Here is a 20,400-nt window from a genome sequence, read left to right as displayed (position 1 = left end):
GTGACCATAATATGGTGGAATTCTTCATTAAGATGGAGAGTGACATAGTTAATTCAGAAACAAAGGTTCTGAACTTAAAGAGGGGTAACTTTGAAGGTATGAGACGTGAATTAGCTAAGGTATACTGGCAAATGACACATAAGGGGTTGACGGTGGATATGCAATGGCAAGCATTTAAAGATCGCATGGATGAACTACAACAATTGTTCATCCCAGTTGGCAAAAGAATAAATGAGGGAAGGTAGTGCACCCGTGGCTGACAAGGGAAATTAGGGATAGTATCAATTCCAAAGAAGAAGCATACAAATTAGCCAGAAAGGGTGGCTCACCTGAGGACTGGGAGAAATTCAGAGTCCAGCAGAGGAGGACAGAGGGCTTAATTAGGAAAGGGAAAAAAGATTATGAGAGAAAACTGGCAGGGAACATAAAAACAGACTGTAAAAGCTTTTATAGATATGTGAAAAGAAAAAGACTGGCGAAGACAAATGTAGGTCCCCTACAGACAGAAACAGGTGAATTGATTATGGGGAACAAGAACCTGGCAGACCAATTGAATAACTACTTTGGTTCTGTCTTCACTAAGGAGGACATAAATAATCCTCCGGAAATAGTAGGGGACAGAGGGTCCAGTGAGATGGAGGAACTGAGGAAAATACATGTTAGTAGGGAAGTGGTGTTAGGTAAATTGAAGGGATTAAAGGCAGATAAATCCCCAGGGCCAGATGGTCTGCATCCCAGAGTGCTTAAGGAAGTAGCCCAAGAAATAGAGGATGCATTAGTGATAATTTTTCAAAACTCGTTAGATTCTGGACTAGTTCCTGAGGACTGGAGGGTCGCTAATATAACCCCACTTTTTAAAAAAGGAGGGAGAGAGAAACCGGGGAATTATAGACCGGTTAGCCTAACGTCGGTGGTGGGGAAAATGCTAGAGTCAGTTATCAAGGATGTGATAACAGCACATTAGGAAAGCGGTGAAATCATCGGACGAAGTCAGCATGGATTTGTGAAAAGAAAATCATGTCTGACGAATCTCATAGAATTTTTTGAGGATGTAACTAGTAGAGTGGATAGGGGAGAACCAGTAGATGTGGTATATTTGGATTTTCAAAAGGCTTTTGACAAGGTCCCACACAGGAGATTAGTGTGCAAACTTAAAGCACATGGTATTGGGGGTAAGGTATTGGTGTGGATAGAGAATTAGTTGGCAGACAGGAAGCAAAGAGTGGGAATAAACAGGACCTTTTCAGAATGGCAGGCAGTGACTCGTGGGGTACCGCAAGGTTCAGTGCTGGGACCCCAGTTGTTTACAATATATATTAATGACTTAGATGAGGAAATTAAATGCAGCATCTCCAAGTTTGCGGATGACACGAAGCTGGGTGGCAGTGTTAGCTGTGAGGAGGATGCTAAGAGGATGCAGGGTGACTTGGATAGGTTAGGTGAGTGGGCAAATTCATGGCAGATGCAATTTAATGTGGATAAATGTGAGGTTATCCACTTTGGTGGCAAAAACAGGAAAACAAATTATTATTTGAATGGTGGCCGACTAGGAAAACTGGAGGTGCAACGAGACCTGGGTGTCATTATACACCAGTCATTGAAAGTGGGCATGCAGCTACAGCAGGCAATGAAAAAGGCGAATGGTATGCTGGCATTCGAGTACAGGAGCAGGGAAGTACTACTGCAGTTGTACAAGGCCTTGGTGAGACCACACCTGGAGTACTGTGTGCAGATTTGGTCCCCTAATCTGAGGAAAGACATCCTTGCCATAGAGGGAGTACAAAGAAGGTTCAACAGATTGATTCCTGGGAAGGCAGGACTTTCACATGATTAAAGACTGGATCGACTAGGCTTATATTCGTTGGAATTTAGAAGATTGAGGGGGGATCTTATTGAAACGTATAAAATCCTAAAAGAATTGGACAGGCTAGATGCAGGAAGATTGTTCCCGATGTTGGGGAAGTCCAGAACGAGGGGTCACAGTTTGAGGATAAAGGGGAAGCCTTTTAGGACCGAGATTAGGAAAAACTTCTTCACACAGAGAGTGGTGAATCTGTGGAATTCTCTGCCATAGGGAACAGTTGAGGCCAGTTCACTGGCTATATTTAAGAGGGATTTAGATATGGCCCTTGTGGCTAAAGGGATCAGGGGGTATGGAAGGAAGGCTGGTACAGGGTTCTGAGTTGGATGATCAGCCATGATCATACTGAATGGCGGTGCAGGCTCGAAGGGCCTACTCCTGCACCTATTTTCTATGTTTCTATGCTTTGTGGGCATCATTTATTTTAATTTTCAGAGTGCTAGGCAGCTGCTTAGAGGAGCCCATAGCTGCTGATTGTTGGGACAAGGTTTGAGGAGTCAGGGTAGTTGTAAAGCTTTGAAATTTGCATCACCTGGCCTTTCCTAACAATGACTGTGAACAAGCCATAGCCCTAACAAGCTAATTAAGGGCTGAGACCTTGGTAAAAGTTATCTGAGAGCTCAAATCTCTTGGGGTGCCCAAATTTTTACATGGTGCTCCTTTCCTTTTTTTCCCACTCTAAAATTGTACAAGACAAAAATAATACACTAATCTTGCTTAAAATGTTGAAAAGAATGTTTCATCTTTAACTTTATGACTTTTGAAGATCAGTTCATCTTCTACTCACTTAACTATTCACAGTAACAGAAATTTTGACCAGGGGTGCCCAAACTTTTGCATACCACTGTAACTGCTGACTTGGGGGATACTTGCAAAGCTTGAGATTAGTCATAGCCTCTCAAAAAGCTGTCTGCAGACATGAAAACAGTGCCACATTCACCTTTCTCACCTGAGCAATTCCTGCACATTATGAAGATTCCAAAGGACACAAGAGTCATCCATGACCAGTATAAATGGCCAAACACACTGTCGCTTGACTCCTATCTCTTCCTGCCGATTTCTTTCCAATTCCAAGTTGTGGTATGAAAGCTCTTTGATTAGAAAGTGGGCAGCACCTGAAGGAGTCACACACATATCAATGCTCAATACATAATGTCATTTTCCTCCACAATTCCAGAGGAAAAAAAAATATAATTTTAAGCTGAAAGTCAATTTTAAAATAATTTAGTTACACTCATATCAATTCAACTTCACGGCATGTAATTGTTATTAACTATACTTGTTAAGTTTTCTTTATTTCCTAACACATTATTATACATATAGAGTAAGTGTTAATCAAATGGCCATGTAGGGAAGGATATCAGAGGTCATGGAAACAATCATCTTCTTCATGATTGAGGATGACTTACTTCCACTCCAATTGGGCATTGATGGGACAGGTGATAGCTGATGGGCATTCCTTTTACTGCTAATGCAGGGCTTCTATAGCCTTCAGTTTCTCAATAACATCCTGAATATTCCTTCCCTGCTTTGAATAGTTAGAGGTGCAGATTCCCAGTAATTTTTGAAGATGTTGCATTTTTTAAAGGAGGTTTTGAGCACACCTTTCTCCCCTGCCTGCTTGGTAATCTCTCCTCATGGCAAAGCTTGAAATAAGTTGTCAGTTCCAGAAGACCAATGCTGGGCATCTGAACAACATGGCCTACCCAATATAGCCAATCAAACGTAACCATGGCTTCAGTGCTCTAAATGTTGGCCTGACATTACTCTGTTTATTCTTCTAGCAAAAAACATGAATTGATGTTCCAAAGCTGCCCAAGGTTGATAATTTCAGGCTAGATCTGGAATAAAATATTTAGAAGAATTGAGTGACACTAAAGTGCTTTGCACGGAAATTGGTATTAACAAATTCCTCTATTACCAGAAAATTCATTTGGCATTGGGTGTGATTTTTCAGGTTTCACTGAAAAATGTGAAGGAATGTTTGCATTAATTTTCTCCTCTTACTTTACTATTTGATCTAAAATTATCCCTATCCAACTGTGGGCCAAATGAACTGACTTGCCCACTGAGAGACAACTAGTGAGGCTCAGCAAGGCCACGGTGGGGATTCGACCCCAGCCAATCTATCATCGAGCTTTGACAGGCACTGGAGGATATGAAAACAAAAGATCGGACTTTTGCCAGAGTCTGAGAAGGTCTTGTAACACAATTCATACATTTGATTTTCTATTAATTTGATTTTCTCACAAGGGGTAACAACTTCTCCATATCCAATCTGTCAGAGACCTGTTTGTCTTTTCAAGACGTTTCTCCCTTCATAGAAACATAGAAAATAGGTGCAGGAGTAGGCCATTCAGCCCTTCAAGCCTGCACTGCCATTTATTATGATCATGGCTGATCATCCAACTCAGAACCCCGCCCCAGCCTTCCCTCCATACCCACTGATCCCCGTAGCCACAAGGGCCATATCTAACTCCCTCTTAAATATAGCCAATGTACTTGGCCTCAACTGCTTCCTGTGGCAGAGAATTCCACAGATTCACCACTCTCTGAGTGAAGAAGTTTTTCCTAATCTTGGTCCTAAAAGGCTTCCCCTTTATCCTCAAACTGTGACCCCTCGTTCTGGACTTCCCCAACATCGGGAACAATCTTCCTGCATCTAGCCTGTCCAATCCCTTTAGGATTTTATACGTTTCAATCAGATCCCCCCTCAATCTTCTAAATTCCAACGAGTACAAGCCCAGTTCATCCAGTCTTTCTTCATATGAAAGTCCTGCCATCCCAGGAATCAATCTGGTGAACCTTCTATGGTAAGGATGTCTTTCCTCAGATTAAGGGACCAAAACTGCACACAATACTCCAGGTGTGCTCTCACCAAGGCCTTGTACAACTGTAGTAGTACTTCCCTGCTCCTGTACTCAAATTCTCTCACTATAAATGCCAGCATACCATTCGCCTTTTTCACCGCCTGCTGTACCTGCATGCCCACTTTCAATGACTGGTGTATAATGACACCCAGGTCTCGCTGCGGCTCCCCTTTTCCTAATCGGCCACCATTCAGATAATAATCTGTTTTCCTATTTTTGCCACCAAAGTGGATAACTTCACATTTATCCACATTAAATTGCATCCGCCATGAATTCGCCCACTCACTCAACCTATCCAAGTCACTCTGCATCCTCCTCACAGCTAACACTGCCACCCAGCTTCGTGTCATCCGCAAACTTGGAGATGCTGCATTTAATTCCCTCATCCAAGTCATTAATATATATTGTAAACAACTGGGGTCCCAGCACTGAGCCTTGCGGAACTCAAACCAAGGCCATTCAACCTTTCCTCATAAAACAACCACACCCATTCAAGGTATTAATTCAATAAACCTTTCCTGGACTGCTTCCTACACAATAACATGCTTCCTTAAATAAAGAGTCCAATACTGTATATAGTAACAAATAACCTGCTGGAGGAATCAGTGGGTTGCACAGCATCTGTGGCGGGGTGAGGAAGGAATTGTCAATGACTCAGGAACTCCTTTCCTTCCACAGAGGTTCCTTGACCCACTGAGTTTCTCCAGCAGATTGGTTGTTTGTTGCCTCCCGGGTGCCAGGGTCCGGGATGTCTCTGACCGGGTGCACGACATCCTGGTACGAGAGGGAAAGCAACCAGAAGTCGTGACACATGTTGGGACCAATGACATAGGCAGGAAGAGGGATGAGGTCCTGAAGTGTGAGTTTCGGGAATTAGGCAGAAGGCTGAAGAACAGGACCTCAAGGGTGACGTTCTCAGGATTGCTGCCAGTGCTACGTGACAGAGATGGTAAGAATTGGAGGAGATGGCATTTGAATGCGTGGCTGAGGAGTTAGTGCAGGGAGCAGGGTTTTAGATTTTTAGATCATTGGGATCTCTTCTGGGGAAGGTGGGACCTGTACAGATTGGATGGGTTGCAACTGAACTCGAGGGGGAGCAATATCCTTGCAGGTAGGTTTGCTGGCATGGTTCAGGAGGGTTTAAACTAATTTGCGAGGGGGAGGGGACCCAGAGCAATAGAGCAGTGAAAGAAGTGTATGGAGTAAAGCCAGATCTAGCATACAGAGAGGCTTTGAGGAAAGAGAAGCAGAATAAATGGTGTAACGACAGTAAGGTAGAAGGGCTGAAATATGTGTACCTCAATGCAAGAAGCATCAGGAACAAAGGTGATGAACTGAGAGCTTGGATACGTACATGGAATTATGATGTAGTGGGACGATGCAAATATGGCTGTCAAGATTGTGATGCTTTCCACTTGCTCACACAAGATGCAGTCGAGACACGCCAAATGCAATTCCATCTCTGCCTAATGCATTTTTTATTTTATTAAAATTTACATTTTTAATCAAATCGATTTGTCCTTTTTAATGGCGGCGTAAGGAAAAGGTCTCTCGACAAAAAATTAGGTAAACTGCCCCAAAATCGAATTTAGACAAATACTTAATATTGCATAACTATATTAATAAAAGGGGCAAGGATGATGTCTAAGAACAAGATTAAAAAGTCCGCTCCGAAGGCTGATAAACATAAAGAGACGCAGCAAGGCGACGGGCCTAGCTCCCCCACGGCAAGCCAGGACGGAGATAACGAGGGGGAATCGGTGACTCTGTCTTTGATTCTTGGAGAGATTCGTGAGTTCCGACAAGATAACAGCAAACAGCTGGAAGATATTAAAGGAGAAATAGTAAAAACTAACTCGCGGATAGATGAAGCCGAAGCGAGGATTGTTGGAATTGAAGAGAAGCTACAAAACGCCGAGGAAGTGATAGCAGAAATGTTGAAGCTGCAAGACCAACTCCAGTGGAAACTAATAGATCAAGAAGGCCGCTCGAGAAGGGAAAATGTGAGGATCTACGGAGTTCCCGAAGGAACCGAAGGTAAACCCGGATTGATGATTCCCTTCATAGAGAAGCTGCTTAGAGAGAAGCTGCTTAGAGAGAACCCGGCCGCAAAAGACCTACAGATAGAAAGAGCTCACCGTGCGTTGGCACCACAGCCTCCGGCAGGCACCCAGCCCAGATCGATTCTGGTCAGATTTCTCAGTTACAGAACGAAGGTAGAGGTGCTTAATCGGGCATGGCAAAAGAAAGGTTTCATGTGGAACAACTGCAAAATCAGTTTAGACCACGATTACGCACCTGGGATTCTTGCCAGACGGAAGGAATATACGAAAACACGGAGAGTCCTGAAGGAAAACAACATCAGATTCCAGACCCTGTATCCAGCTCGGCTGAGAGTCTTTTACGACGAAGGGACAAAAACTTACGCTACAGTGGAGGAGGCAACGTCGGACCTGGCGGACCGGGGATTACCTATTAAAGTTATCACCCAACCGGAGTCGCTACTGGAGAGGATTCGGCAGAAGTCGTGGCAGTTAGTGGGGCGAGGACGCTCCACTCGAACCAGAGTGTCAAACTACAAGGTAAAGCTGCAAATATTCAGATGCAAATGTACAGAGAATACAAATTAATTAAGAGAAATGACTGAAAAGAGTAAATCGGACTTAAAGGTAAAATGAAAACTGGTAACTGAAAATAAACTAGGCGGAATAACTTGAATGATAGCAATTTGGTCGAGACATAAATAGGAGAAAATTCTCTTATGATTATTCAAACTGCTGAGGGCCCTCTAACACAGGGTGAAGATAGAGGTTATCCCTCTGAACTGAGGCGGGTCGGTGCTCAGGCCTCACTGTGGGAAGTCAGGAAAAATTTTCAAATGTTACACGTTCAAAAATGTCTAGGGTGTGGTTATATGTCTTGGTTTACTGTTGAGAAGGGATTGCTTACTGTTTGGTTAGAAAAGGAGAGTGTTTTTTTTTCTACTAGAGAAAAATGCAAACTGAATTGGTAAAAATAATTTCCTATAATGTTAATGGGGTTTTGAATCCAATTAAAAGAAATAAGATTATGTCTAAATTGAAAAAAAAGAGAGGGCACAAATAGCTTTCCTCCAGGAAACACATATGAGCCAATCTGAACATGGAAAATTAAAAAGAATGGGCTTTAAGCATGTATTTTATTCATCATATAAATTGAGTCACAAAAGAGGGGTAGCTACTTTAATATCAAGTACTCTAATTATGAACATATTTCAGAGACTAAAGACAAAGAAGGATGGTTTGTAAAAATCACAGGAAGAATAGAAGGTACAGAAATAACATTGCTGAATGTTTATGCTCCTCCAGGTTGTGAATGGTTATTTTATAGACACATTTTTGACCTAATGGTCAGTTCTCAAGGGGTAGTAATTTGTGGAGGGGATTTTAATATTAGATTAAATCCTGTATTAGATTCTTCAAGAATAGTTACTCAGAATAAACCTCTGACTCGGAAAATGAATTCATTGATGGAGGAGTTGGGAATTATGGATGTCTGGAGGGAATTACACCCTACTAGTAAAGATTATACACATTACTCTTTCCCTCATTCAGCCTATTCAAGGACAGACTATTTCTTTATCTTTAATACAGATAGACTCAGGATAAAAAACTGTAATATTGCAACAATTGATCTGTCAGATCATAGCCCAGTTTCTATGTCTCTAATCCTGGAAAGGAAAATGAGGAAAACACTACAGAGGCTAAACTCACATATACTCAATAACCCAAAAGTAATGGAGCGATTAAGGGGAGAAATCAAAGAATATCTAGACCTTAATGACACGGGAGAAACATCACCAGTGATCTTATGGGATACATTGAAAGCTGTACTGAGAGGGAAAATTATTTCCATTACCACTCACATGAAAAAAATCAATGCACAAAAATTAGCAGACCTTCAAGGAAAATTAAAGCAACTTCAAGTTGTAGATAGCAACAAAAGTAATTCAAATCGAAAACAGGAAATTAGGAAATTGCAAAGTGAAATTGACAATATTTATACGTTGGAAACTCAAAGAAATTTTCTTTACCTGAGACAAAAGAATTATGAAGTAGGAGGTAAATCAGCTAGATTATTAGCATATAAATTACGAAAACAACAAGCAGACAATACAATTCATAAAATAAAGAATCCAAAGACAAAGCTTGTGGAGAGTGCAATAGGGAAAATTCAAGAGAGTTTTGAAACATATTATCGAGAGCTGTACTCCCAACCCTGGGCCCCCAATGAGCCTTATATAGACAGTGTATTGAATTTTTTAGATCTACCTAAACTTACAGATTTACAAAATGAAAGTTTATTAGAACCAGTAACTGTCAAAGAACTGAACGTGGCCATCTCTAGGTTTAAGGCTGGAAAGTCCCCGGGTTCTGATGGGTTTACCTCAGAGTGGTACAAGTCCCTGAAGACACAGTTAGCCCCATTACTACTTAACACCTTTAATTGGATCTTGCAGAGAGGAGAAACTCCACGTTCCTGGAGAGAAGCGATTATTTCAGTTATTCCTAAAGAGGGTAAAGATAAACTAGAATGTGGCAATTATCGGCCAATTAGTGTTCTTAATTTAGATTACAAACTATTTACATCTATATTAGCGCGCAGATTGGAAAAGCTTTTACCTGGCCTAATCCATTTAGACCAGACTGGATTTATTCAACAAAGACAAACACAGGACAACATAAGGAGAACTCTGCACATATTAGAACAGGTTAATAAGAACGAGACAGAGACAATGGTAGTAGGATTGGATGCTGAGAAAGCTTTTGATTCGGTTAGTTGGGCATTCCTATACAGAGTGTTAGGAAGATTCGGCTTTCAAGAAAAGTTTATTAAAGTAATTCAGACTCTATATGACAGCCCTACAGCCCGAATTAAGATAAATGGGGACCTCTCTGACTCCTTCATCTTAGAGAGAGACACTAGACAGGGATGCCCAATTTCTCCTCTCCTTTTTGCGCTATATATTGAACCGCTTGCCCAACTAATAAGACAGAGCAAAATCGTAAAAGGTATCAAGGTGGCAGGGATTGAACAGAAAGTGGCATTATTTGCAGATGATGTTTTGGTCTATCTGAGTGAACCAGAAAAATCATTTATAGCATTGTTTACACTGTTGGATGACTTTGGGAAAATATCAGGTTATAAAATAAATGTAAAGAAAATGCAGGTTATGTCCCTAAATTATACACCATCCAAAAAATTGCAGGATACATACGATCTTAAGTGGGAAGCTAAATCATTAAAATATTTAGGAATAACCCTGCCGAAGGATCTTTCAACACTGTCACAGGTAAATTATGGGCCATTAATCTCAGAGATAAAAGCAGATATGCATAGATGGAATCTTATCCCTTTTTTAAGTTTAAATTCAAGGATAAATACTATAAAAATGAATATTCTTCCTCGGTTATTGTATCTTTTCCGTACTTTACCGGTGGAGGTGGGTGATAATCAATTCAGGGAATGGGACAAATGGATCTCCTGCTTCATTTGGCTAGGAAAGAAACCTAGAATTCGATATAACACCTTACAGTTAGGGAAGGAAGGAGGAGGTATGGTTCTTCCTTGCCTGAGAAATTATTTTTATGCCTCACAGATAACCCCTCTGTTATATTGGTGTAATAGGGAATATAAGGCTAGATGGAAGGAAATAGAATTTGGATTAGTTGACAATTTTCCTCTACAGGCCTCAATAGCTGACAAAGGATTGATGGCCCAGTTGGAAAAATTTAAAAATAGTTGGATAAATCTTACATTAAAAGTATGGCAGAAGGTGGTTAATTCATGTGGAATTAATAACATGTTAAAACTCTTTAGATGGTGTGCATATGATACCGAATTCCTTCCCAACAGAGGAGATAAAAGATTTGAGTTATGGATAAAGAAAGGTTTTACAACCTACCTCTCATTTATAGATAAAAGAGTATTACAAAGTTTCCAAATCCTGCAGGACAAACATGGTCTAGAACATAGTAACTTTTTTAGGTACCTTCAAGTACGAAACTATGTTAACCAGAGTTGTAGATATACAGACCTATCAACAGTAGAATTAGAATTTTTCAAGATTCTGAATTCGGCTTGCAGTTCAATACCTAGTAAATCAGTTTCTCGAGTATATAATGCACTCTCCCATGCTAAAAATGTAAATACACTGTATATTAAAGAGAAGTGGGAGAAAGAAGCGGGGTTGGTACTTTCAGAGGAGGCTTGGGGGAAAATCTGCAGCTTCAATGGTCCTCGACTACTTCTTTGACTTGGAGAGAACATTGTTGGAAAAACATTATAAGATACTTCAAGACCCCATATCAGGAAAAATATAAAGATACAAACGTGACGTGTTGGAGAAGGTGCGGCTCCAAGGAGGCAAATCATTTTCATATTTTCTGGGATTGCCCTAAATTAAGTCTATATTGGGAAGGTATTCATAGAACATTAGTTAAGGTACTTAGGTCCCAGATACCTCTGAACTTTGAGACGCTCTATTTGGGGCATGTATTGTTTCTTGAACAGAAGGAAGATATAAAGTTGCTGCAGGCCCTCTTAGCGGCAAGTAAGAAATCAATCACTAGAAAGTGGCCAAATCCAATACCACCTACATTAGAAGATTGGCACGAAATTATCTTGGGAATATTTAAAATGGAAAAGTTGACATTCCCTGAGAATTCAAAAAGAAAAATTTTATCAAATCTAGAATAAATGGATTGTATATATAACCCAAATGCGAGCAGACTTTAGATGACTCTCCTAATGATTTATACTGCTCTTCTCATCAACACAGTAATATTGCTAACGTAAGCACCCCTAGTTTAAATGTCTTTTTTTTTGCTTATGTTTTTGGAAAATAGAGAATTAACACAAGTAAAGGGAAAGATTTGGGAAAGGGATAAAAAATGGAAAAATTAAGTAAATAAGTACATAGGGATTGGATAATTATGTCTGTGGGCAGGAGCAAGCATGAACAAATTAGGATATAAACACGTACAATGGTTGTTACATAGGCTTATATACAATATTTTGGACCAGTGGAAATGGTCCAGAAGAGTTATATGGAAACTATTGTTACCATTTTTCTTAACTACTAATACCATTACTTAGCCTAATAGATTAGAATTACCACAGTACATAATTATCTATTTAAGTGTCTAATTTCCTTTTATATCATCTCAATGTGTACTTAAGAATGTATAAATAATTATAGTTTTATACATATAAAAAAATGGAAAAGGTTATATGTGTGAAAAAGTACATGATATTTGTGAATTCCTTATCCAAATAAAAATAAAATTTAAAAAAAAAGGAATTATGATGTAGTGGCCATTACAGAGACTTGGCTGGCACCAGGGTAGGAATGGATTCTCAACATTCCTGGATTTCAGTGCTATAAAAGCAATAGAGAGGGCAGAAAAGGGGGAGGAGGGGTGGCATTACTGGTCAGGGATACTATTACAGCTACAGAAAAGGTGGGTAATGTAGCAGGATCCTCTTTTGAGTCAGTATGGGTGGAAGTCAGGAACAGGAAGGGAGCAGTTACTCTATTGGGGGTATTCTATAGGCCCCCTGGTAGCAGCAGAGATACAGAGGAGCAGATTGGGAGGCAGATTTTGGAAAGGTACAAAAATAACAGGCGTGTTATCATGGGTGACTTTAACTTCCCTAATATTGATTGGCACCTGATTAGTTCCAAGGGTTTAGATGGGGCAGAGTTTGTTAAGTGTGTCCAGGATGGATTCCTGTCACAGTATGTGGACAGGCCAACCAGGGGGAATGCCATACTAGATCTAGTACTAGGTAATGAACCGGGTCAGATCACAGATCTCTCAGTGGGTGAGCATCTGGGGGACAGTGACCACCGCTCCCTGGCCTTTATAATTATCATGGAAAAGGATAGAATCAAAGAGAACAGGAAAATTTTTAATTGGGGAAAGGCAAATTATGAGGCTATAAGGCTAGAACTTGCGGGTGTGAATTGGGATGATGTTTTTGCAGGGAAATGTACTATGGACATGTGGTCGATGTTTAGAGATTTCTTGCGGGATGTAAGGGATAAATTTGTCCCGGTGAGGAAGATAAAGAATGGTAGGGTGAAGGAACCATGGGTGACAAGTGAGGTGGAAAATCTAGTCAGGAGGAAGAAGGCAGCATACATGAGGTTTAGGAAGCAAGGATCAGCTGGGTCTATTGAGGTATATAGGGAAGCAAGAAAGGAGCTTAAGAAGGGGCTGAGAAGAGCAAGAAGGGGGCATGAGAAGGCCTTGGAGAGTCTTCAATTATGTGAAGAAAAAAAGGATGACAGGAGTGAAGGTAGGACCGATTAGAGATAAAGGTGGGAAGATGTGCCTGGAGACTGTGGAAGTGAGCGAGGTCCTCAATGAATACTTCTCTTCAGTATTCACCAATGAGAGGGAACTTGATGATGGTGAGGACAATATGAGTGAGGTTGATGTTCTGGAGCATGCTGATATTAAGGGAGAGGAGGTGTTGGAGTTGTTAAAATACATTAGGACAGATGAGTCCCCAGGGCCTGACGGAATATTCCCCAGGCTGCTCCACGAGGCGAGAGAAGAGATTGCTGAGCCTCTGGCTAGGATCTTTATGCCCTTGTTGTCCATGGGAATGGTACCGGAGGATTGGAGGGAGGCAAATGTTGTTCCCTTGTTCAAAAAAGGTAGTAGGGATAGTCCGAGTAATTATAGACCAGTGAGCCTTACGTCTGTGGTGGGAAAGCTGTTGGAAAAGATTCTTAGAGATAGAATCTATAGGCATTTAGAGAATCATGGCCTGATCAGGGAAAGTCAGCACGGCTTTGTGAAGGGCAGATCGCGTCTAACAAGCCTGATAGAGTTCTTTGAGGAGGTGACCAGGCATATAGGTGAGGGTAGTGCAGTGGATGTGATCTATATGGATTTTAGTAAGGCATTTGACAAGGTTCCACACGGTAGGTTTATTCAGAAAGTCAGAAGGCATGGGATCCAGGGAAGTTTGGCCAGGTGGATTCAGAATTGGCTTGCCTGCAGAAGGCAGAGGGTGGTGGTGGAGGGAGTACATTCAGATTGGAGGATTGTGACTAGTGGTGTCCCACAAGGATCTGTTCTGGGACCTCTACTTTTCGTGATTTTTATTAACAACCTGGATGTGGGGGTAGAAGGGTGGGTTGGCAAGTTTGCAGACAACACAAAGGTTGGTGGTGTTGTAGATAGTGTAGAGGATTGTCAAAGATTGCAGAGAGACATTGATAGGATGCAGAAGTGGGCTGAGAAGTGGCAGATGGAGTTCAACCCGGAGAAGTGTGAGCTGGTACACTTTGGAAGGACAAACTCCAAGGCAGAGTACAAAGTAAATGGCAGGATACTTGGTAGTGTGGAGGAGCAGAGGGATCTCGGGGTACATGTTCACAGATCCCTGAAAGTTGCCTCACAGGTGGATAGGGTAGTTAGGAAAGCTTATGGGGTGTTAGCTTTCATAAGTCGAGGGATAGAGTTTAAGAGTCGCGATGTAATGATGCAGCTCTATAAAACTCTGGTTAGGCCACACTTGGACTATTGTGTCCAGTTCTGGTCACCGCACTATAGGAAGGATGCGGAAGCATTGGAAAGGGTACAGAGGAGATTTACCAGGATGCTGCCTGGTTTAGAAAGTATGCATTATGATCAGAGATTAAGGGAGCTAGGGCTTTACTCTTTGGAGAGAAGGAGGATGAGAGGAGACATGATAGAGGTGTACAAGATAATAAGAGGAATAGATAGAGTGGATAGCCAGCGCCTCTTCCCCAGGGCACCACTGCTCAATACAAGAGGACATGGCTTTAAGGTAAGGCGTGGGAAGTTCAAGGGGGATATTAGAGGAAGGTTTTTTACTCAGAGAGTGGTTGGTGCGTGGAATGCACTGCCTGAGTCAGTGGTGGAGGCAGATACACTAGTGAAGTTTAAAAGACTACTAGACAGGTATATGGAGGTATATGGGGGCTTATATGGGAGGCAGGGTTTGAGGGTCGGCACAACATTGTGGGCCAAAGGGCCTGTACTGTGCTGTACTATTCTATGTGCTATGATAAGATTCTAAATGCATAGTGGGTGACTGTCTCACTTTTTTCATGATCAAAAACATTTTCAATTGGGCCTTCGTGTTGCTTTTTCTAACACTGGATCATGTCAAAGCGCATTGGGTATAAGAAAAACAAGGAGCAATTTAATTTACAAGGTGAACAAATACTTTCTTGTGGTACAATGTGGGTAAACATATCTTTTTTTTTGTACCCAAAGCATATTTTTGAGTTAACAATCATGAATTGAATCAATATGCACAAGTTCAGAAAGTATTAATCTGAAATGAGTACAGGAAGCGCATGAAAGCAGATACAATTGAAAACAACAATGAAATTCGACAGGAATAAATTGAGGATTGCTACCTGTACCATGCACTAGTGACGCTAGAAGTAGGAAGGTTGTACAGTTTAATACATGGCTAAGGAGCTGGTGTAGGAGGGAGGGCATAAGATTTTTGGATCATTGGGCTCTCTTCCAGGGAGGGTGGGACCCATACAGAAGGGACAGTTTGCACCTGAACTGGAGGGGGACTAATATCCGAGAGGGAAAGTTTATTAATGCTGCATGGTGGGATTTAAACTGGAGTTATAGGGGGATGGGAACCAGAGTGCCTGAACAGTTAGTGGAGATGTTGTGGAGGCAGATGTGGTAAGTTAGGAATCAAAGGGTTGAGCATGGTGTGACTAGTGTCTTGAGCTGCAAACATCTCAATGCAAAAAGTATCATAGGAAAGGCGGATAATAGTGCTGAAGATGAGGTAGTTGGTTTACAAACAGAGGCAATGTGTAGTGAGGAGATGTTGCTGATAGGTCAAAATTGCAGTCAATAGGATGAGTTGCAATGTAACAGGTAGACAAAATCAAAAAGGGTGGATGCAGGACTGAAGGTGTTGTATTTGAGTGTGCGCAGTATACGGAATAAGGGTAACGGACTTGCAGCACAGTTGCAGATTGACAGGTATGATGTTGAAGGCATCACTGAATCATGGCTGAAAGATTATAGCTGGGAGCTTAGTGTCAAAGAATACACATTATATCAAAAGGATAGGCGGGAAGGCAGAGGAGGCAGAGTTGCTCTTTTGGTAAAAAATCAAATCAAATCATCAGAAAGAGATGACCTACGGTCAGAAGGTGTTGAATCATTGTGACTAGAGCCAAGGAACTGCAAGGGTAAAAAGACCCTGATGGGAGTTGTTTACAGAACCCCCCCAAACAGTCGTAAGGATGTGGCGTACAAATTACAATGGGAGATAGTAAATGCATGCCAAAAGGGCAATGTTACAATATCATGCAGGACTTCAATATGCAGGTAGATTGGGAAAATCCGTTTTTTGCTGAGTTACAGGAGGGGGAATTCTGAAGTGCCTACAGCATGGCTTTTTAGAGCAATTCTGGATTGGGTGTTGTGCAATGAACCAGAATGATTAGAGAGCTTAAAGGTAAAAGAACCCTTAGGAGAAACGTAATCATAATACAATCACATTCATCCTGAAACTTGAGAAGGAGAAGCTAAAGTCAGTTGTATCAGTATTACAGTGGAGTAAAGGAGATTACAGAGGTATGAGAGAGGTTTTGGCCAGAATTGATTGGAAAAGAACACTGGCAGGGATGACGGCTGGAATTTCCGGAAGCAATTCGGAAGGCATAGGATACATACATCTCAAGGAGGAAAAACTATTCTAAAGGCAAGATGACAGAACGGTGGTGAACAAGAGAATTCAAAGCCAACATAAAAGCCAAAGAGAGGGCATATAATAGAGTAAAAGTTAGTGGGAAGTTAAAAGATTGGAAAACTTTTAAAACCTAACGGAAGGCAATGAAAAAAGTCATTAAGGTAAAGATAGATACAAAAGTAAGCTAGCTAATAATATTAAAAATGATACCAAAAGTTTCTTCAGATACATAAAGAGTAAAAGAGAGATGAGAGTGGATATCAGACCACTGGAAAACAATGCTGGTGAGGTAGTAATAGGGGACAATGAAATGGTGGATGAACTGAAGAATAATTTTGCATCAGTCTTCACTGTGGATGACACTAGCAGTACGGTGGAAAGTGTTGGGGGCATGAAGTGTGTGAAGATTCCATTACTAGACAGTAGGTTCTAGGAAAACTGAAAGGTCTGATGGTAGGTAGGGCACCTGGACCAGATGGTGTACACCCTAGAGTTTTGAAAGAGGTGGCTGAAGAGATCATGGAGGCATTAGTAATGATCTTTCAAGATTCATTAGATTCTGGAATGGTTCCAGAAAACTGGAAAATTGCAAATGTCACTCCACTCTTCAAGAAGGGAGAGAGGCAGAAGAAAGGAAACTATACGCCAGTTAGTCTGACCTCAGTGGTTGGGAAGATGTTGGAGTTGATCATTAAGGATGAGATCTCGGTGTGCTTGGAAGCACATGACAAAATAGACCGTAGTCAGCATGGTTACATCAAGGGAAAATCTTGCCTGACAAATCTGTTGGAATTCTTTGAAGAAATAGCAAGCAGGAGAGACAAAGGAGAATTCATTGATGTTGTGTACTTGGATTTTCAGAAGGCCTTTGACAAGGTCCCATGCAGGAGGCTGCTTTACAAGCTACGAGCCTATGGTATTACAGGAAAGATTCTAGCATGGAAAAGCAGTGGCTGATTGGCAGGAGGAAAAAACGGAGCCTTTTCTGGCTGGCTGCCAGTGACTAGTGGTGTTCCACAGGGGTCTGTGTTAAGACCAATTCTTTTTATGTTATATGTCAATGATTTGGTTTCGGAATGTCTTGTCATATGAAGAGATTTTGATGGCTCTGGGTCTGTATTCGCTGGAATTCAGAACAATGAAGGGTGACCTCATTGACACCTATCGAATGGTGAAAGGGCTTGATAGGGTAGATGTGGAGAGGATTTTTCCTGTGGTGGGAGAGTCTAAGTCTAGTGAACACAGCCTCAGAATAGAAGGGCACCCTTTTAGAGTGGAGGTGAGGAGGGAATTCTTCAGTCAGTGTGCAGTGAATCTGTGGAATTCTTTGCCACAGGCAACTGTGGAGGCCACCTTTTTATGTAAATTTAAGGCAGAGTTGATAGATTCTTATCTGGTCAGGACATGAAGGGGTATGGGGAGTAGGCAGGAGATTGAGGTTGAGAGGAAAATTGGATCAGTCATGATGAAATAGCAGAGCAGACCCGATGGGCCAAGTGGCCTACCTTTGCTCCTATATCTTATGGTTTTATGGTCTAAATTTTTTCAAGTATAATCCTTGAATCCTGAGCAACATACACACAAAATGCTGGAGGAACTCAGCAAGACAGGCAGCATCTATGGAAATGAAGAAACAGTCAACATTTTGAGCACAGACCCTTCTTCAGGACTGGAAAAGAAGGGAGAAGTCGACAGAATAAAAAGTTGTGATGGGGATAACTAAAAGGTAATAGGTGAAGCCAGGTCGGTAGGAAAGATAAAGTGCTGGAGAGAAAAAATTCTGATAGGCCAGAGGAGTGGACCATAGGGGAAGGGGGGGGGGGCGGCACAGGGGACCCTGGAGAATGTGACAGGCAGTTACAAAGAGGCAAGAGGCTAGAGTAGGGAGTAGAAGAAGAGGAGAGGGGGGAACCAGAAGGAGACATTGATATTCGTGCCATGAGGTTGGAGGCTACCGAGTCTTAATATAAAGGGGTTGCTCCTCCACCCCGAGGCTGGCTTCATCTCAGCACTTGTTAGAACAGGAATGAGAATTGGAATTTAAATGTTTGACCACTGAGAAGTTCCACTTTTGTCAGAACTCAAAGCAGACCCCAGTTTATGACGGTTCTCACAGATTTGGAAGAGGCTGCATCAGGAGCAACAGACACAATAGACAACTCCAGCGGATTCATAGGTGGAGTGTTGCCTCACCTGGAAGGACTATTTAGGGCCCTGAATGGAGGTGAGGACTGGGCAGATGTACCACTTTGGCTGCTTGCAGGGATAAGTGCCAGGAGGAGGATTAGTGGGGAGGGACGAATGGACAAGGGAATCGCAGAGGGACCGACACCTGTGAAAAGTGGGGACATGGGAAGAGGTAAAGATATGTTTGGTGGTAGGATCCCTTTGGAGATGGTGGGAGGAGAATGATGTGCTTGATGTGGGGGGTAGGATGGTAGGGTATAGGTTAGGGTAAGAGGAACTCTATCACTGTTAAGGCAGTGGGAAGGTGGAGTGAGCGCAGATGTTCAGGAATGGAGGAGATGCAGGTGAGGGCAGCATCAATGGTGGAGAGATGGAAACCCCATTCTTTAAAGAAGGAGGACACCCCTGATGTCCTAGAAAGGAAAGCCTCATTCTGGGAACAGTAAAGGGAATAGCCTTTTTACAGGAGACTTGATGGGAACCTGATGTGGAAAATCATCATACCGATGTAAAAGGTAAACAACGCTGCTAAAAAAAATTCACATGTAACTTGACATCAATTATTAATCATTTAAACACAATAATCAAAGGTTATTAGCATATAGCAGTGTTTACTTACCAACCCCTGCACCATTGAATGTGCCTGGTAATACCAACATAATGTGGTTGGGCCAATATTTTCGATAAAATGGCATTTCAAACTCTTTAATCACAAGGATATGAAGGTGATTTGCACCCTCCATGGCATGGTAGAGGTTCAGAAGACCATGCTCATGCCGCCCGGTAGTAGGTGTAAAGATAGGACTCTTCACTAATTTTGAATTCTGCCAAAACAATTTAAGGAAATATTGTTAAGTAAAGGTAATTAATCAAACCTGAAGCCTGTTCTACAAACGTTGTAGATTATAGAAAATAAGGAGAAACTTGTGTCGCATGTAAAAATTTCAATAATATACATGTTTTGTCAAGTGTACTTATGAAATCAATTTATAGACAAGAATGGCTGGTTTTCCAATGAATAATCCAGATATGCTTTGGACGTGAAGTTAACAAATTTAACGTCACATGCCCGTGATAATAAACCTGATTCTGATTCTGACTACCTGCATATAGGCAGAGACTAAAGAGCACAGCACCAGAGTAAAGAGATGGTCACAGGAGGTAGAGGAGCAGCTACGGGTCCACTACGAGACAGTACACTGGACCATGTACAAGGACTTAGCAACAGACCTGAATGAATATGCCCTGCTGTCATAAAGATACTCATGGATGAGTGTATCCCCACAAAATCATTCAGAGTCCTAGCCAACCAGAAGTCCTCGAAGAACCAAGAGTTTGAAATCTTCTGAGAGCAAGATTGGTAGTGTTCAAGACTGGCAATCCAGGTAAGTATAAAAGGTCCAGGAATGACCTCTGAAAGACCATCTCATATGCTAAGTAGCAATTCCACACTAAACCTGACTCACAGTAGGAAGTACAGCAACTGTGGCAGGGCTTGAATGCCATCATATCCTACAAAGCAAAGCCATGCAACATAAATGACAACAAAGGTTCACTCCCAGGTGAGCTCAATGCTTTCATTCATCATTGCATCATGGCCTGGTTGTATCACAGCCTGGTATGGAAACACCAATGTCCTTGAATGGAAAATCCTACAAAATGTAGTGGATATAGCCCAGTTATTTATGGTAAAGTCCTCCCCACCATTGAGCACGTCTACATGAA

At 41.7% G+C, this 20,400-nt stretch overlaps 1 protein-coding gene across 5 annotated transcripts in view; it reads right to left on the bottom strand.

The window, feature by feature from the left end:
* greb1l (GREB1 like retinoic acid receptor coactivator) overlaps window positions 1-20,400 on the bottom strand; it is a 294,398-nt gene that overhangs the window by 22,345 nt on the left and 251,653 nt on the right. For all 5 annotated transcript variants that reach the window (XM_072255747.1, XM_072255773.1, XM_072255784.1 and 2 more), the window contains 2 exons: window positions 19,295-19,499; window positions 2,811-2,976 (listed from right to left, as the gene is read on the bottom strand). In XM_072255747.1, the coding sequence (XP_072111848.1) occupies window positions 2,811-2,976; window positions 19,295-19,499 (371 nt within the window). The remainder of the gene's footprint in view (window positions 1-2,810; window positions 2,977-19,294; window positions 19,500-20,400) is intronic.

The sequence above is a fragment of the Mobula birostris genome, chromosome 1 (genome assembly GCF_030028105.1).
Source record: "Mobula birostris isolate sMobBir1 chromosome 1, sMobBir1.hap1, whole genome shotgun sequence".
Classification (NCBI taxonomy): domain Eukaryota; kingdom Metazoa; phylum Chordata; class Chondrichthyes; order Myliobatiformes; family Myliobatidae; genus Mobula; species Mobula birostris.
The sequence above is the reverse complement of the archived record's forward strand: the minus strand, read 5'-3'. Positions and strand labels throughout refer to the sequence as shown.